General features: G+C 33.3%; 1 protein-coding gene across 2 annotated transcripts; it reads left to right on the plus strand.

Annotated features, from left to right (window-relative positions):
- The first annotated feature begins 120 nt into the window (after window positions 1-120).
- Window positions 121-18,521, plus strand: LOC130646969 (regulating synaptic membrane exocytosis protein 1-like). Of its 2 annotated transcripts, XM_057452654.1 has the most exons (21): window positions 121-886; window positions 2,779-2,977; window positions 4,245-4,709; window positions 5,132-5,237; window positions 5,738-5,863; window positions 6,522-6,639; window positions 7,646-7,746; window positions 8,523-8,608; window positions 9,036-9,077; window positions 10,660-10,790; window positions 11,376-11,466; window positions 12,034-12,165; window positions 12,480-12,708; window positions 12,805-12,900; window positions 14,400-15,077; window positions 15,203-15,310; window positions 15,389-15,701; window positions 15,894-15,997; window positions 16,451-16,567; window positions 16,668-16,807; window positions 17,259-18,521. In XM_057452654.1, the coding sequence occupies exons 1-21, from the start codon at window positions 738-740 to the stop codon at window positions 17,454-17,456; spliced, it is 3,729 nt and encodes a 1,242-aa protein (XP_057308637.1). In that variant the 5' UTR covers window positions 121-737; the 3' UTR covers window positions 17,457-18,521. The 2 variants fall into 2 exon arrangements, with proteins under 2 accessions (XP_057308637.1, XP_057308638.1); XM_057452655.1 differs by lacking the exon at window positions 12,034-12,165.
- The last annotated feature ends 419 nt before the right edge of the window (window positions 18,522-18,940 follow it).

Genomic DNA, 18,940 nt, shown 5'->3' on the forward strand with positions numbered 1-18,940 from the left:
TTTAAATGATTTCATTTTACACCATCTCGTTCCCAGGGCTTTTTCCCTTTAAAGAAATGAAAGGGTTCCAAACAAAAAAAGTCTATAAATTGTATTTGTGATGATTAGAACTGAGAAACAAAGTTTGGGAAATTTGGACATGTTAACACTTCTTTTAAACGTCCAAAATCTGACAGTGTTTAAAGCGTATGATTACTGTCTTTTCGTTAGGCGACAATTTAACTCATCGCTGAAAAGTTGTTAAAGAAAGCGGTCTGGACGTGCGCTGATTGGACTTTTTTCTTTCAATGTCATGGCAAACTAAAAATTTCGCTTTTGTTCGGCCCTACCAAGAGTAATCAGAACATAAAAACTTTTTCTGCAAATGAGTCAAAACCGCGGTAGTATGTTCTTTTGCAGGCTGTCATCTTTTATTTTGTTATAAACAAAGTAATGGCCTTACATACGAAAACGAATTATTAAAATATCTCCTCAATAAACTATAATACGCCTGACCATTGTTTAGCAACATCTGTTCCATTTCAAAATTATGAAGTGTGGTACACGAATCCTTAAAACTTCTAAAGGAAAAGTCACAGGTAGCTAATGACTAAAGAAATTAAGCAAAGTATTACAGCACGTTACGATTTCTGATTAAATGAAGATCTCCACGGTCCGAAAAGCTAAGTTCACAAGTTACTGAGTCACATACTCATAAAACACTGAGAGGAAAGTATATTTCATATGCTGCTTAAAATATGTTTCCATTGGCATTGGATAAAAAGTCCACTCCAGCTCAACCACCACCTGTCGATGTCTCTCATTTAACTGAAGAGGAGAAGAAGAAAATTATAGACGTTTTAGAAAGACAGAAAGCTTTGGAAAATGAAACAGCCTCAATACAAAGGTTAGATTTTTTTAAAAATTTCAAAAACAACATAAAGATTGTGCATTTTGTGTTGGACTTGACTAGTGCCCTGGTACCTGGCACTTTAAGCTTAAAATCGCTAAAAGTGCTGGTAAATTTGAAAATGGCATATGCACTGATATGTAACAAACTGATGTGATATTTGTTAATTGAACGAAGTTTTACATCTTCAGAATTTCAACAATGCAAATATTTTGCAAAATAATCAAAGTGAATGGCATATTGCTTAAAGAGACTGGTCAATTTTTGATGCTTAAAGTGGCAGGTTTTTTTGTAAGAGACAGTAGACTTAGTGCTGTGCTGGGTTTTTTGAAAGATATTAGAGCACCAGTTTATTTTGTAAAAGATGCAGTAGACTTAAAGTGTCAAGTTTTCTATAGAATAGAGTACATTTCCAACTCTTCTTGTTCACACTGTATCTTCAGAAACCAAAGTAGCATGCTCAAAGAGGGGCATTACCTTTGGCCCTTTTAACTCCTTCAACCATTATCAGCTAGCTCTTACGGGTGCCTTTACTCCGTACTTATCATTCATATCAATTAGACATCGTTAGCAGCACGAGTATGGAAGGAACCCCTTAACTTGCTACCTGACTGATTAAAACAGGAGGAATATTTATATGCCTCTTGTTTTTTTATTTGAACTCATCCATCTTAATCGATTTTTTTCTGTAAGAAGCATTGGAAACGAAAATATAAGAGCCAAGGATTTACCATTCTTAACTCATAATAATTAAGATCAGTATTTATTCTTTTTTCAACCCTTCCTTGCGCTGCTTTTTGCCTCTTGAATTCCGCATCCAATATTCAATATATAAATGTATTTCTGCTAAACTAATTGGGTAAAAAATCAACAACCTTTGCAATGACCGCACCACAGCGTGTATAGTCAAAGTGAAATCATGTGGCCTAAAAATTTACCTGTTCTTTAATTTAAGAGACAGTACAGGTTCTTTAACTGATTTTTAGCTAGCCGTTTTATATTCTGTCTTGAAAAATCCATCAAGGTAAGGTACCTTTAAAGAAACTTTTATGTGCCATTAACAGGATATTGCTGTTGAGGTCCCCTCTCTTCCTTTATAACAGATTTTACCAAAAAGAATTTACGCAAACATATATTTATTTTTTGTGTAGTCTTAGAGATACTATATCTGTCGCCTGATCTACAAAAATTGAGATGAAAAGGTGATCTCAAACTTTTGAGAGAAACTTGGGCCTGTTTTCCTTTACATTTCTGTGAGCGTATCACTCTTTATGGCTAATTTTTTCAGGCTTTGTTAGCAAAATATACGTACTGAATCAATTTTTTTGAAATTTCCTTTCTTAAGTCAAAGTTTCCGTCCCCTTTAAATGCTAGTATAATGATGGTGCATTAAAAAAATTAAAGGCCCATAACTTATATGTGATGAGTAAAAATATGGTATAAGACCCTAGATGAAGCAAGGTCTTTTTTGGTTCATTTCTTTGGATCACCACTTCACTTAATAATAACTTCTCCTTTAAGTGCATTCCCTTAAATTATAAGAAAAAAAGAAACGGAACCCCAACTGTTATCTGCACAACAGCAAACATAAATATTTTTAGTTTAGCTCAATAAATAATTTTAACAACCTGCTAAAGTACTCTTTTTAGACGAACACCTTTTCCTTCAAAATAGAATGGGTGCTTATCTTGAATAAGGAGAAAGGCCCAATAAACTTTCTTCAACAATAGAGAGGCATTTTATGTGAGGGGAAGGTGATAAACAACTTTAAAAGGTTGTTCTTCAATTTTCTGCACTTTTTTATATTTAATTTGAACGTAATTTTTGTTATTCATTAACTTATACTGGAGACGTTCATCTGAATTTGATTACATTGTGTCGTTTTCTAGTTCGCTTGCAAAAGAATTGGCAACGTATCAAGTGCAATATGAAGTCAAAAGTAGCAGTGGAGAAAGCTCTCCAGCCTCAGCAGACCTATGTGAGCTTTGTCATCAAAATAAAGTTGTGATCGTTAATAATAACCCTCGTAAATGTAAATTTTGCAGGTTTAAGTTGTGCAATAGTTGCAGCTTTCAGGATAGTACACAGGTGAGTTTCTTTTTTATGTTTTGTTTGATAAAGTAAAAGGAACTGCTCGTTAATAGAATACAAAGCGTAGAAGAAATTTTGGCTGTAATTTGCTTCAATAAATTCTATCCAAAGCATTCCTAAATCTTGATTTGTTATTTTTACAACAGTCAAAAATTTAGGCTATAAAAAATTTTGCAGTATTTTATTTTGTGAACTTTACTCTAATTACAAAATGGATATTTTAAATGAAACAATTAAAATGTGCCATGAGAACATTTTACAATCTTGTTTCGACTTTTTAGTTTTTTATTTGCCTTTCAACTACATTTTTCTTTATTAAAATATATCTATGTTGTTTTGGTATAAATTAAAACTTCTCAGTTTTTTTGCTGGTGTTTCATTCTATCTTTGAAATTTATTGTATCCTAGGCTGGGTTATAATGTTTTTCGATGACAATTGATGATTGTTATTAAAAATTATCATATAGCTGGAACCCGCCTCTCCCCCAGTATTGTTTTAGTTTGCAGCCAGTTTCTACTTCTTTTTTTTAAAAGTTACATCCTGTTTATTCATTAATATATCTAAATTCATATTTCTGCCTGTCAAAACCTATTAGAAAAATACATTTAAAGTTGACAATTGTGTAACGATTCAATAAACTCTGTAAACTAAGCTGGCAATTTTCAAAATTTGCAACATTAAAAAATTAGGGACATTTATCTATGCATTAGAGATCTTGCTGAAGGTTCTAAAAGAACAAGTATTTTTTAGTCACATTTTAGTGGCTATGATAGGCAGACTAGGTAGACAAATGGAATTAGAGAAACAATTTAATTTACTAGAACTTTTTCTAACTATCAATGTGTTGTAACTATTTAACATAGCTTTTGGGTAGGTTCCATATATTTTTTTAACAACAAAAACAACACCAAATGTGCTTTTTGATGTCTTTGGATGTGAGTTTAAATTAAAAGGTTGTTAAATATCCGATACAGGATAAAGATAATAGCTTGACCTCAAAATAATAGGGGAGGGTTAACCTTAAATAAAATGGAGTAGGGTTCCTAATAATAGGGGTTATTTAATAAATAGGGGGTTCTTACCCCTATGCAAATTATGATTATGTTGTATTAGGATACTAAAAATTAAACAATATTATTTTAAGTTGGATATAGGAAATACTGTGTTAAAAATGTAAGTGAGAAGTAATATAGACTTCTAAGCAGGCTACGTTAAACAATGTAAAAAAATGATATTTTGATAAATTACGTAAACACATTTTAGGATGATTGGTTATGTCCACTGTGTAAGAAAAAACAGGATCTTTTGTTAAAAACTGGAAAATGGTTTCATGGAAAAGAGACAAAAAAACACAACCCTGGCAGAGAACTTGAACTTCATTTACTAAACACTCCACCGGCTACTCCCAAAAGTAAACCTATTAGTCCGAAGATTATAAAAACTGGCTTACCTGCCAGCTCTGTTGCCAAAGCTCAATTAGAAGAACAGGCAGAGGATGAACGCAGAAAGTCATTAAAAGAAAGATTGGGTGAGAGCAATGGAGTTGGTAAACATGGCAGCCGTGTCAGTGATAGTGATTCTGACAGTAGTGAAAATCGAAGAGGTGGTTCGTTTAAAAAAAAAGTTACTTTTAAAGAGCGTAATTATACGAGAGGAGCTAGTTCTGAAAGCAATGAAGATGATGCATTGTCACAGGAACAAAATAAAATAAAAGAAGAATTACTCAAGGTTTCACCATTTTCTTTCCCTTTTCTTTTTTTTTCTTATTTCTAATTTACGATGGTATAAAGTAAAAGTCGAATACCGATGTGTTAAAGTTTACCTCCTGCTAAAAAGCAAAATGGGTTATAAGCATAAATTATTGACGAAATTGTGAGTTAGCCAATGTGTTTTGATTAGTTTTAAAATTACATAGCATAATTTTGCCAACATAAGTTCCAAAACTACTGTGGTGTTCTAATAATTGTGAGAATTGTGATAGCAATTATTTCTGACACTGTAAATGCTGAATAACGCCGACTGGAGCATAATTAAAATAGCTAAATATTGAATTTAAAATGTTCAAAACGCCAGAAAGCATTTTTAACCCTTAATGCCTCTATATTAAACGCAAATGCCAATGTTTAATTTGTGTGTTTCAATATTTTTAGCTGCTGAGCAGTCATCATGTACGTTGGTCTCCTCCTGATGATGAAAATAAAAAGCTAGGAGATATTTTGCTCTCCATTGAACCTGGAAATAGCAAGCAGTTTAAAGGTTTGTAATTTTTTTAACAAATTGCTTTACGTAATCTTCAAGAACTGTGAGGACGATTATTTTAAAGCAGAACCCAATCTTTATTAAGGCTTATTTTTAAAAAAAATGAGTCTAATAAAAGTTTGGATACTTAAAACCATCATGCAAAAGTTTTTTCACTGGTAAATTGATGGTCACCTGACTTGGTGCGTGGAGCTGTGTGGTTTACATGTAGAGTCCTTATTAGGCTGTAAAAGGCCATATTACAGCCTGTGTAGGCCCGTGCACGTTGTGGGCCATTATAACTGAAGTTTTTTAGTTATCTTTATGAAAAATAAAATGGCTGATGCAGTGAGTTGAGTGTCAAATTTTTGAATTTTTTTTTTTTTCTTGGTTTATTTGATTGCATTTTGAGCTTTGAATTCTATTATTTGAGAATTTATTGAGTAAAGTTTTTAATTGACCCCAATAATTTATTTCGAATTTTACTAAAATGGTACAAGTCTTTGTTTTTGATTTAGACCATTGTTCAGCTTTTGGATTTGAATTATCAGCTGGCTTAACATCTGACAGTGGGAAGTTAATGACAGTGATAAAGACAGTTAAAAGGGATAGCATCGCTGATATCATTGCAAATATAGCTGTTGGTGTGTAAATTTGTCGCTTTTACTAGACCTTGTTTCCTCATTTATGAAGATTGACAAATATTAGTAGGATGTCACACTTTGTAATATCTGTGAGACTGACTAACGAACTAGTGAATTTAGTACGACCTTTATCATTCCTATATTTTTTTAACATTATATGTAAGTCAGCACGTTTATTTATTTGTGTATCTATTTATTTATTGATATTTGCATCATATATTTAAAATGTTTAGAAGTCTTGCTAAAAAACCAATTGATTAATTATTCAGTACGTTTCGAATTAATTGTTTTTCTTTTCTTTTAGATAATATTAACAATAAATTTTTGTATTTTCTCACATTTCGGGATTAAAAGAAAAAACATGTGTGATCTGTTTGTTTATATGCCTCAATTAAAATGATTGGACTCGTTGGTGTACAGTTTTCATTAAAATAATGTTACATAGGCAATATGTTTAAAATTTTGAACAAAATTATGTAAACTTTAATAAAATATAACATTGATGGATTTATTATTGTAGATAGTAAACATTTTGTTGTCAGGCTTAAATTTTTGTGTATGAATTGTTGTTTAAAATGTTTTACATTATTTCTGATGCATAAATAAAAAACAATTGAATCTTTCTTTTGTGCATGGATAGCACTTTTTGTCCTTTAAGGTGATGAAGTCTTAGAATGGAATGAACAGTCTTTGGTGGATTGCACGAAAGAAGAAGTTGAGGAGATACTTTCCATGGAAGATTCTTTAGATTTGCATATACTACTAAGCAGAACATGGTAACATTGCTTTCGTGTTTTTAGTGCCGCATATTTTGATTTAATACAGATGTGACATTGTGCAGGAGATACTATTATGCATGGTGTTGCCACTTTTCACAAAGCCGTGTTTTGAAGAGTGGGCTGTTATTTTTAAAAATACAGCATATTTGCATGTCTGCTATTCATTAAATGCCAGACTGCAATAAGACTTTAATAGGAAGCACAAAAATTCAGTATTTTTTTAAAACTTTCTGTTTAATTCAGCGTTTATACATTCGCGTATTTACACCTACATACACCTGACATGCATCAATTTTTTTAACTTATTTGAAAATTAATATGTGATTATAGAAGAGCAAAGCAAATAAAAACTCAGCTGTTTTTTAGGGGGATTGTTCGCAACTTTCTTCACTAAACAATGCACGTTATCCGCAACAACAGCAATTCCCCTTAAACTGGCAAACACAGGCCAGTGAACCACAAAGCAGAGAAGCTCTATTTATAAGGAAAATGAAAACTCAATCAATATAACCCTTTATTCACTCAAATAGTTATATTCAGCATAACCTTCTATGTCAACATGTGACTGCCTAAAGTAACATGCTAAGCATTATAAATAACTGGCTAGCTACATAAACAAAATATTTCGTAATTTTGGAGCTTAAAATTTATTTCTTAAACTTCACTTATCATAAATACATTTCATATGGAAAGTTAAATTAAATGTGTTGCATCCTTGTTTTAAGTGTGATTGCTAATTAATTAAAGCTTTGTATTTGATTTTGTCCTCTCCTTTCTGCCTAGTTGTTTGTTTTTAACATGCTACCATTTTTAAAATTTCTAATGCTCGACTTAGATCATGTGAATATGTCTAGTGTTTTATTGAAAGATCCTGCTGCTGACATCAGCCTGCGGAGAAATTTATCATTGCATATTATCTTTTAAATTATAATTATTATGTTTCCATGCTCTGTTTTGCTGAAAAACATTTGCTGAAATATTTACATTGTGTATTGTGTTACAGCGCACAGGAGATCAAAGTTTCACCTTCACAACAGTTGTCACGCAAAATGCCTGGTATTCTAAAATCAAGTCCAGAAGGCACGCCAACAAACAAATTACCAGGTAAGTAATCTTTAATTTTTTTTATTCTGCATTATAAATGGTTGTAAATCAGTTTGTTTGCCAGAGTTTCAAAGGCTTGAGAACCCTGGAATCATGGCGTGGAAAAACTCCATCATTCTATGGAGAAAACTCTAAAATATGACCTTTGTCAAAAACACTGTCTAGTTAGCTACAGTACCTTCTTTTTTTATTAGGATTACTTACCCAGGATAGCCTCATTAGTTTTCAACTGTACCTTTATTAATGAGGGTCCAGTAGAGGGCTCCTACTGCATTTGAACTTGAAAACCATGCAAATACAGCAACCACTTAACTAGACAACCATGAAAGAGTTGAATCCTAATTTCCTGCTGAACACTAAGTAGAAATTATAGATAACACTTTGTAGTCTCGACTCAAACCCATGACCTTCCACACTTGAAGAAAACGCTCTACCACATGACTACTAGTTTATCTAAAAGTATTTTGTTGTGGTTGCAGCCAGTCTCGTACCTTCATTCCTATAGGTATGAATGTTTAAAAATGCCGTTTTTAGGTAGACTTTATGTTTGTCTTGCATGTGATAACCAGGGATTTAAATTACATTCATGTGCATAAGAACCTTAAAATATTGTGAAAATGCTGCAAAGAACCTTGAAAAGGAATTTGACAGACTAGCTGACCTCAGCACTATTTTAATTCACTATTTTTATTCTTTTACATTTTAACAAAGCAGATAATTTACACTTTAAATACATCAACATAAAATATCCTTTTGGATTTTTTTGTATACTTTAGTTGATATCCAAAATGGTAAAAACACATCAAGTGATGAAGAATTGGGAAAGCCAAGATCACGCTACCAAGGAAGGCTCAACAACAAGGTAATAACAGAAAATAAAAGTAATTATTATCAGTTGTTTTTGTTTTTGAAGCAGAAAAGTTTATAGCATTAGTTTTTCACATAGTTCATCATTTTTTTGAAACGCTAGATATAAAAGGTGTTTTTCTTGCTATTATTGTATTCTTAAGCTAGTTCGAATCAATTGGATCAAGTGTCCGTGATCAATAAATATACTTCTTAACAGTTGTCTGTCTGCAAACGTGTAGTTGACTCGCTTTAACTTTCAAAGGTAGCTGAATCCAGACGCAGTTGAAAATTTATTGTGTATAACTAGATACTGAACACTGAGAGCTGTGGCTAATTGCACCTTAGTAAAAAGTGACCTTTAGTTTTACCCACAGCTCTTGTCATGAGTAGTGTTATTGTTATCATTGCATCCTTGTTGATAATCTCATTTTGTATCATAGCATTCATTTATAAATCCAGAGAGCATCACGGGACAATTACAGGTATGTTTATGAAGCAAAACATTTTCTATATTGTGTAAATAAACTTTTTACATGGCATTGGATATAAATGTATAATTAACAGTGTAAATAAATGGGATGCAAAATAAGACTGTAATAATAATTAAGGGAAGAAATTGTTTGTGGAATTTAAGTTTGGGAATAGGACCTCTAAAGTTGTGTAAAATGTGGAAGAAAAATTACAAGTGCGCACATTTTTTTAAATTGCAGAATTAAATATTTATTTAAATAGCTGTTGTTTTGCTTATATCATTATGTCTAAAGTTAATTTTATGCTAAATTTGGAGAAAAATTGCAAAGGAGCCAGAATCTCACAACGAATTGTTCAGCATAGCGTTCAATTCACAACCTCAATGTCAGGGCTCTTCTACCTATGCACACCAATTCATTTTTGATGTGTTCCTGCTGGATTTTGGTACCTTACCGTAATATATCGAAAAGAAACAATATTCACTAAATTTTTGTGTAGTTTCAATTTTGCTTGCAACTTACGTAATGCCTCGCATCCTTTTTTTAATTGTTTAAAAAATATGGAATTTAAGTTTGCAAATACGAGACAAGTCACAAACAATAATTCTGCACCCTTCCTTCCCTTAAGGTAGTATTACATCTAACTCACAGTTATTTTAGCGGGTCCGTTCTTGCTTGTGTATATTATGTGTAAATACTTTTACTATCAATGGACATGGTTTGATGTCCTGATTACCATAACAATATGTGTCATGATCATGTACATGCTATGCAGATTTTTAAGTCACTAAAAAGACTTTTGTTCCCTACAACGTCACTAAGGCATGATTTACCATAAATCAAAGTTGAAAACGCCAACCTGTTTTAATCCTGATGGGCTCGTGATATCTGGAATAACTTTGTCGTTGTATTACATGCTGCTGCTAACCTCTGAAAGAGCTTTTCCCCTGCAAAGCCATTATTTAGCTACGCCACACAGACTCTGTGCCCGAAATTTCTGTTATTTTGTTTGGACAAATTATATCAGCCTAATATTACAAACTTTTCAGTACTTTTACTAGGATGTGCTTAGTTTACTGTGGATAAAAATGTTGAAGCAAAAGTAATTTTTTTGTCATAATTTAAATATGGACAAAAGGTCAGCTAGCATTCTGCAAATTCGCTACCTTTTGTATATACATATGATGTCAGATTTAGTCAAATAACCTAAGATCCACGGCTAAATTCACTGTGAACATAAATAAATATAAATAAATACGCTGTGTAATCATGCAGTGGCAAACTTTGAAATTAACTGTCTTGTTTCAATATAGCTAGTTTGTCCATGGTTGTCTGAGAATGTATATTTTTCCCTAAATCCAAGCACAAGAACCTTTTAAAACCAAAATTTTCGTAGAAACAAACAAATAAACAAGATGTAGGTGTAGAGCATTTGCAGTTTTCTATTTTTTCCCTATTTTTTCCTTCTTTGGACCTATCTTTTATGATTTCCTGCATAAACATAAAAAACGATTAACCCTCAAATGAGACGAAGTCAGTTTTGTAAGAATTTTGTTTTCTGTCCCAATAATGCCGGATGACATTGTGTTTTTAGTTGAAATTAAACTATGAGCTTGATGCGGGTAGTTTGTATGTGACGATAATGGCTGCAAAAGGATTGATACATCGTTCCAACATGCAACCGAGGAATCCTTACATTAAACTGTACTTTCTACCAGATCGGAGGTGAGTGTTGTTATTGATATTAGAAAACGTACAAATCTTAAAATCTTAAAATGTGTGATCAAACTGACCACACTATCTGCGTCAACTAGGAGCCAAAAATTGATAGTAAATACAAACCATTTGCAGAAGAAGCATCATCATCTCCCTCATCATTTTATTTGTTGGTTAGCTTACACACGTTTTTTTATAAGAATAGTTTTTTTTCGTTTTAACATAAATACTCTTAACTTTCCTTGTAAAAATCATCCTAATATACTCTTAGCGTCATTTTAGCACATTTAGGATTAAAAGATATAAGTATGCAAACCCAAGGTGTTGTTGCTTAAACTGTTTACTTCAACTGACAGACAGACATCTAGATTTGGTGAAGAAAATACTTTAAAGGAAACCTATTAAAAGACATTTTAAATCAATGATAGGATACAAATTTATATAAACAAAATTTCAGGATGAGCGTATTCTAACTTTTGAGGATATTTTTAACTTTTTGTCTAATCTTAAACATTCTTAAAGAGTCTATTCTTATAAAATAAGTGTGTATTTGGACACGTGCATAGATCTAAATAAATCACGACTCTGTTTTAGCTTGCAAAGTAAACGTCGCACCAAAACTGTACTGAGAACTCTCTCACCAGTTTGGAACCAAACATTCATGTACGTGGTGAAAAATCAAAAGGTTAGTGAGACATTTTTTTTTTATCAATTTTCACCATAGCTGGTGAATACACAATATCAACTAAATAGATAGACGTGCATATTTTACACGGCCTAACAAATATCGAGGGATATACCCTGTCCATTATTTCCGGGAGAGGCTATAGCTTCGATGGAGAGTCCTAGAGTATTTAATGCTCTTTTTGACCTACGCAGACCCAATTAGGGTCTGCCCTGCTAACCCAGGACTACGGTAACATTAACTCTACCATATTGAATCGCCGCCAAGAGTAATCCAGTCTCCCGCACAAAGTGTGAGAGTTTAACAACTAAGTTACGACGCCATAAACTAATTATATATTTTAATAATTATAGAGAATAATAATAAGAATAATAAATAGCGGATTCATATCTTGCTCGTGCAACATTTCCCCTGTGTTTTACATCGTAAATCAAAAAAGCTTGATTGAGATTTTTGGAAAATTAAAAAAAAAAATTTAAATTTAATGAAATAAATTACGATAAAAAATCGCGGATTCTTTGCTTGAAAACTATAAATAAAACATTTAACATGTTTTAACACTATTAGCAAGACGAGTCCATACTTTCCGATGATTCGCTGTTGGATATTATACCGTATATATCACCTGATCACGCGGAAAGCTTAAAAGAAACTTACCACAACAACCGATGTGACTCTCCTTCTCACAGAAAGAAAATGGTAACTAATTAACATATATATATGTAATTAATAGTAAATATAAAAGTATTAGATAAAATAATAAATATAAAAATTAAAAACTAAGCAAATATAATAAACAATTTTTTTCGCTTTTTCCTACCCCTTTTATTTTTATGTCTAAATTTTTGTCTCTTCTTGAAAGAAAGGTAAAAACTTTAGTTCACCCTAGAAGCGTCTGTCAGTTACTACCAAAACTGGCCTGTACACGAAAATTATATCAAATGTGTTTGACAATATGCAGTATATTTTTTGTTTTTGTTACCAACTTGAAAGACATGTTGTTTTTTTCTCAGTTTCAGGGACGTTCATTGGAAATTACTTTGTGGGATTATGATCGGACAGAAAGTAACGAATTCATTGGCGAGGTGTTGATCGACCTAAGCGAGGCACTTTTGGATAATCGAGCTCACTGGTATTCCTTACATTTACACAATTACCACGCAACACCATTACCCACCCCAACCCCTATGTTGTCGCCGCAGAATTCTTTTCGTGATCCTGCAACAGTTGAAAGATATAAAGGTATGTGTATATACAGCCCGTCACGTGATACAGCCTTCCCCATGTCCTTATCGATTGATCGGTTAACTAACTAAAACGATTGAAAAATATTTTTAGGTACAATTCCATCGATTGTGTCAGTTCACAGTGATTCTTCAAACGATGATGAAAATGATGAGGAGCGTCAGGATGATGATGCTCCTTCAACAAATGGTAGATGTTTACTATCTTTCAATTTTTCGCGCTTAGTGGACGCGGATAGTATCTTTCAATTTTTCGCGCTTAGTGGACGCGGATAGTATCTTTCAATTTTTCGTGCTTAGTGGACGCGGATAGTATCTTTCAATTTTTCGCGCTTAGTGGACGCGGATAGTGTCGTGTCAATGCACTCTACACTGAGTGTCAGCCAGACTTTTCAAACCCTTGAAAACTTCGAGAACAGACTAGGTGACCTCAAAAATCTTCACTATGAATATTTTCAATTTCTCATATTGACATGCTGTGCTTGGGGAAATTTAAACTTTTAGCAGCGCCATTTTTTTTATTTGCCTTCATTGTGCCGATGGATTTTCTTATACCTAAATACAAAATTTCTTTGCGAAAAAAAGTTTTTTTGAACTATTTTTTGCGGATGAGTGCTCCACAAATACATTATTTTGAGGAATATTTTTTTGCGGATAAAGACACATTCCTGAAATTTGCAGAATTAAATTTTGCGGATGATTTCGGTAAGAGCAGAATCAGTTTTTTTTCAGAAATAAAGTTATTTTAAATGAGTTACAAAGAAACCAATGGGTTTAGATCCTACAGAAAATTGAAAAACGAAAAAATAAAAAAAATTAAGAAAGGAATCTTTATGGATGTAAAAATTTTTTCTCTCGCAAATTTCTGCAAAAATAAGTTCCGCAAATAATTTGTAACCTCATGATAAATCTTGAAATACAGTAACAAAAAAAACTTAATAGTGTAAAAAATTTTGAAAATAATGTCATTAGTCAATCGTCAAATCATATCGCTTGCTTTGCAATTCATGTCCTTAAAGAGGCTATGAAACGATGCAATAAGCTTAATTTCCGCAATTTCCGAAAAATAGCGTGTAATAAACGGACCACTCAAAAGGTCAATGTACGAGAAATTATACTTCAGACCACAAAAACGTCTGGACAACCTGTTCATGAATATTTTTTTTGTTGTTATTTATAAAAAAAAAAAAAAAATCTTTTAGTATTCTTTTGGCGGTATAAGAAGCTGTATATATGTTTACTAGCTTTAAGCTTTAAGAAGGTAATTAATACCTCTAAAAGATTTTAAAGTCGTTGTTGTTGATTGGCCTTATGTTTCAATTCAAAATTTCGAATGATATAGCTATAGCTAGTTAAAAAATTTTGAAGATTATTTTATTAGAAAGTTTGAGTTAAAAGCAGGGTATGTACTTATATTGAATAAATTATGGATAACCGATATATGTGGGGAACTTCCCTGTCATTTTTAGTTATATTTGGATGCCTAATATGATATTTAAGATGATTTAAGTAGTTGTTTTTGTCCTCTGTGGTCATAAACTCTGCCACCGGCGTTAGCTCGAATTTCGCGTAAGTCACTAAAGTCGAAGACCAACAGGTGTTTTGTAGTCCTGATAATCTGTTTCCAAATCATTCATTCACATTCTGTTACCTCGTGTCAATACTTTCTCTCTTTTCTCTCTCGTGTAGTTTCTCCTGTCATTAACACATACAACGAAGTACTTGAACCTACAGTGGATGCACCAACTGACGATGGTACAGTTGATGATCTTAGTCTGGATACGGTTGAAGACAAGACCCCTGTACCGTCACCAAGTTTCGCGCGAACACATGAAACCAACGTACAACAAGGATTACAACACGCAGAAAAGCTACCTCTAGTTAAATCAAATTCATTAGATAGTGCAACATCGGGTATTAGACCTTCTTTATTGCAACGGGCTCAACAGTTTTTACAGAAACAGCTTGATGTTCTAACTTCATCTCAGCCTACGTCCAGCTCGGATGGCGAAGTGAATGGACACTCTCCTTCAACATCGCAATGGACTACACAAGCACCCGCAGCTGACCCATCATCAAAGTTAACAAATGTCACTACGATGGAGAACCCGTCATTTCTCACTACATTATCATCTGATCAAGTTAGTATTAGTAGTAGTAACGCTTCGGAGCCTAGCACTCACTCTACTATCGAACATCCTATCTTGAGCAAAACTGTTAGCTTACCGCATCAGAATCGACGTCATATATCACCTGAACAATTGAGAGGAAAACGCGTCGTGGCGGACCGTCATAAAAGTCCGTACAGGCAAATGCCCGATATAGCACGTGGGCGTCAACAAAATCACACGTCACCTACTGCGCAAGGTATATTCGTTATTATATTCGTTAATATATATTATATATTAGTTACCGAAGTTATTAATACACTAATTAGACTACGCAATACAGGATTTAATGTTTTGTTTTTCTAATGCTTTTGTGGTTCTTAGGTGCCTACGATATATCGGAAACTGCGCGGAGAAATCACGAAAACAAATATGGCGGCAAGCCAGGTGACTCTCCACAAAGTGTTGGCAGTTCTCCAAGATATTTAACAGGTAAATCTTTCACTCTAACATGTTACATTACTTTGTCTTTGTTTGTGCTATAAACTTTCCTTTCCTTCTCATGTTTAGAACGCCGCTACTTGAAGCGTGTGAATAGTCTCAATGAGAACGAAATAAAAAATAGAAATGTTCTGCGTACTTACAAAAATACAACCGATAGCAATTTCCTCATGAGTACGTTTCCACCACAGAGGACATTTTACGACACTGGTACAGATCAATTAGACAGTAGTTACGGTTCATCTGGTTCGTATCGAAGGAGGAGAAAGGAAAGTTTTGGGAGTGGTAGAAGCAGCCCGACGTCGTCCCTGGAAAGTCAGAGAAGTGGTAGCTCGTCTAGTTTAGCTAGTTCGATGATGACTGTCACAAGCATAGATAGCAGGTACGGTGTTTCATCTGTTTTTAGTGCTTAACTGAAAATATGCAGCTAAACGTAACATCTTGGTCGGCTTCCGTGGATTTTTCCACGAAACTCGTGATTTAGGCAAAGTAAAATAACACAGGAAACTCTTTCGTCGTTTTTTTCTTAGTTTATTCTCAGTTTATTCTAATTTGGTCTTTTGTTCCTTTTTAGCATGTCGTGGATTCCACCAAGTTTCGGTATATCAGGAGATACGCAGCTCATCGATTTCGTTGAAGGTCTTGGTCCTGCTCAAATGGTAGGAAGACAAGTGCTTGGTATGTGTATACAACTTTTACGTCTATTAATTTTAAATAGGGTAAGGTTAGATTAAAAATTAGCCACAGAAACTTCCTTTTTGAAATATGTAGCTTCGAGGTTGCCACGCTTTCTCAAAACTCATCATTTCACGTTTAGAGCATTTTATTGTTACTGAAATAAATGTTTCAGATAGCCTTCATTATACTCAAGAAAGTTGTCAACTTTTTTGGGAAGGATGTGAGACCTTCTTCGAAAAAAATCTCTTCGATTTAATCCCCCCCCCCCAAAAAAAAAAAAAAAACAACAACAACAGTGGCTTAATGTTGAATACAATATGGTACCGGACTATGCTTTTCTTGAAAAGCGTGAGTACCGGTGTCGAAAAATGTTTCCCGGCGAAAGCATAGAATGAAAAGTGATGCTGGAATTTTATCAAAACCATTTTTTATTCATTTCACTTTTGTTGTTAGGGTCGCCGTTGCTAGGTGATATTCAAGTAAGTTTATTTGACCGCCGTGGAGTTTTGCAGGTTGAAATTATCAGAGCGAAAGGACTTGTTGTAAAGCCCGGTGCAAAAACATTACCCGGTACGCTATTTCACATTACTTTCTTTTCATTTTAGTCGTACATTGTTGGATATAATACCATGTTTTGCAATCTGGATTGATTTTGACATTTTTCTTTTAGCTCCTTACGTAAAAGTGTACCTGTTATATGGTAAAAAGTGTATCGCAAAGAAGAAAACGAAAACTGCTCGAAAGACACTGGATCCGTTGTACTCACAACAACTGGAATTCCCGCAAAACTACAGAGGAAAAATACTCCAGGTATGCATGTGAAGAAATTTCAAAACTTGTAGAGTTTTAATCAGAACTTTTTAAAGTTAAATTTTTAAAAGGCAGTGTTTCAATTCAGCCGCAAAAAAAATTAAAATTAGGGGAGGGTGTGTGCAAGGGCGGAAAGGGGGTAATTATTTTATGTTCAAATTTAGGCTTAATTAACAAAACAAGTCCTTTTTCCGGTGGAGTTAAGACCTTGACGAAACATTCTTTTCTTTTCCAACTGCGAAAATAAAATTATCAAAAGTAACTGTGAGAAATTTGGTCAAGAAAAAGCTGGAATTGCATTGGTCTAAAAAGTATTACTATTGACTGATGTTTTATATCGATAAAACATTTATTTCCATGTATAAGAAATCTTGCAACACATTTAATGGAATGATTCAAAAAATTCATTTGGTCAGTGTGAACTTAAATATGAGTATAATTTATATTTTAGGTCATGATTTGGGGAGATTATGGTCGCATGGATCGTAAAGTGTTTATGGGTGTATGCCAGATATTCCTAGACGATCTAGATTTGAGTCAACTTGTAATGGGTTGGTATAAACTATTTTCAACTACGTCATTGGCTCAACCACCTTCTGCACCAGCCTCTGCCAACTCTTTAACATCGCACAGTGAAAGAGATTTTTGATAAGTCGCTTATTACATCAGAAGGTTCTGACGTCATCATTTGTTGCAGTGAACGCCGAGTGTGGTCAACATAAAGTTTTTCACTGCCGTGAATATTTGTTTACTAGTAGCGGAATAATTTGTTGATTAGAAAACCGCCCTGACAATGTTAGGGCGTAAAGGGCGTGAACTGTAGTCACTGAACTGACCTTGAACATTGGTGCCATGATTTATAGATTCGTTGAAATTACATTGCAGTTGACTGGTAAAGAAGAAGGTAAATGTTGATGACTTTCAGCTTTTTAGTCGCATTTTTAGCGTGCGGTGTCACCATATCGCGTTTAGTATTTTAACTTGTTACAGTTTGTATATAAAAGCATCAAATTGGACGCGTGTCTTTGCACGGTACAAAACATTTCGTAAAATTAGAAGGAAGCGAAGTTATGTTCTGGATCAAAGGGGTGTCACACTTACCTTGAGAAATCTCCTGTGATTTTAAAGAGGATTATATGGAGAATGAGAGCAAGTAGTGCTGCAATTTCGATTTAAATTTTAAAATGTTTTTACCAATTGCGTGTTTGTTGTAATAGTTAATTTATAATACCCTGGGGAGGAGTGTTTAAATAACCGATTTTCTATAAAGAGGGTGTGCCCATCGGTATATTAAAAAACACTGTTTTCCAGGTATTTTATGCATTTTTTTAATACGTTCAGTTCTGTTTTTAGTTTGAATTTTTACGTTTATTTAGTAATTCCCAAACTCCTTGAATCTGATAGAATTAAAAGAAACAGTTACGTGAAGATAAACTAAGTACTGAAAGAAGTCTGGGACTCGATATAATCTCTAGTAAAAAAGGTGTAAATCGTGAATTCTTAAAGTTGGAGTTTGGGAACAAAGTTGACAGGTTGCAACTTTTTAACGTGTACATGAAATTGAATTTTATTTATTGAGAAAAAGGGTTTATTTATTCTTTTATTTTTAGAATTGCTAATTTATTTATTGAACATATACATATGTGTATTAAGAAAATCAAAATTGTAATATAACAGAATTTAGATTATATTTAAGCAAATGTTGAAGAAGCGATATCGTGTTGTATCTTCTATCTTCTCTAGCAGAGCTCTTCTCTTTGTTAACTGTAACATTGAGAAGTTCAAAGTGATAAGTGTTTTGACTAACTATGTCATCAGCTACTGGGAAAAATTTGGGATATTGAAAAGGCAATTTTCGTATCTAGAAATTGTCCAAATAGAAAAAGCCAACCAGGCCAAGATTATCAGTCTGAATCAATCTCTTCTCCGAGTGTCAGTATTATCCATCCGTCTAGAGAAAGATCCAGGAGTTGTTCTCTTTAACGCTTACGTCTCGCAAAAAAAAAAACAAGTTAATTTTGTATGAAAGAACTTAAAAATTGTCTAGGATATTGTTAATTTTTTCAAAATTCTTGATTGGTTCTTAAGAGTTTAGATTTTGAAGTTTCTCTAATTATGCAAAACATCATGAAC

This window comes from Hydractinia symbiolongicarpus, chromosome 6, assembly GCF_029227915.1.
Source record: "Hydractinia symbiolongicarpus strain clone_291-10 chromosome 6, HSymV2.1, whole genome shotgun sequence".
Classification (NCBI taxonomy): domain Eukaryota; kingdom Metazoa; phylum Cnidaria; class Hydrozoa; order Anthoathecata; family Hydractiniidae; genus Hydractinia; species Hydractinia symbiolongicarpus.

Excerpts from the sequence above, each read along its gene's own strand:
- LOC130646969 (XM_057452654.1), top strand. The coding sequence starts at position 738 with ATGTTTCCATTGGCATTGGATAAAAAGTCCACTCCAGCTCAACCACCA. Across the intron at positions 8,609-9,035 it reads AAGGAAGGCTCAACAACAAG|CATTCATTTATAAATCCAGA; the intron begins GTAATAACAGAA and ends TTTGTATCATAG. Across the intron at positions 12,166-12,479 it reads CTTCTCACAGAAAGAAAATG|TTTCAGGGACGTTCATTGGA; the intron begins GTAACTAATTAA and ends TTTTTTTCTCAG.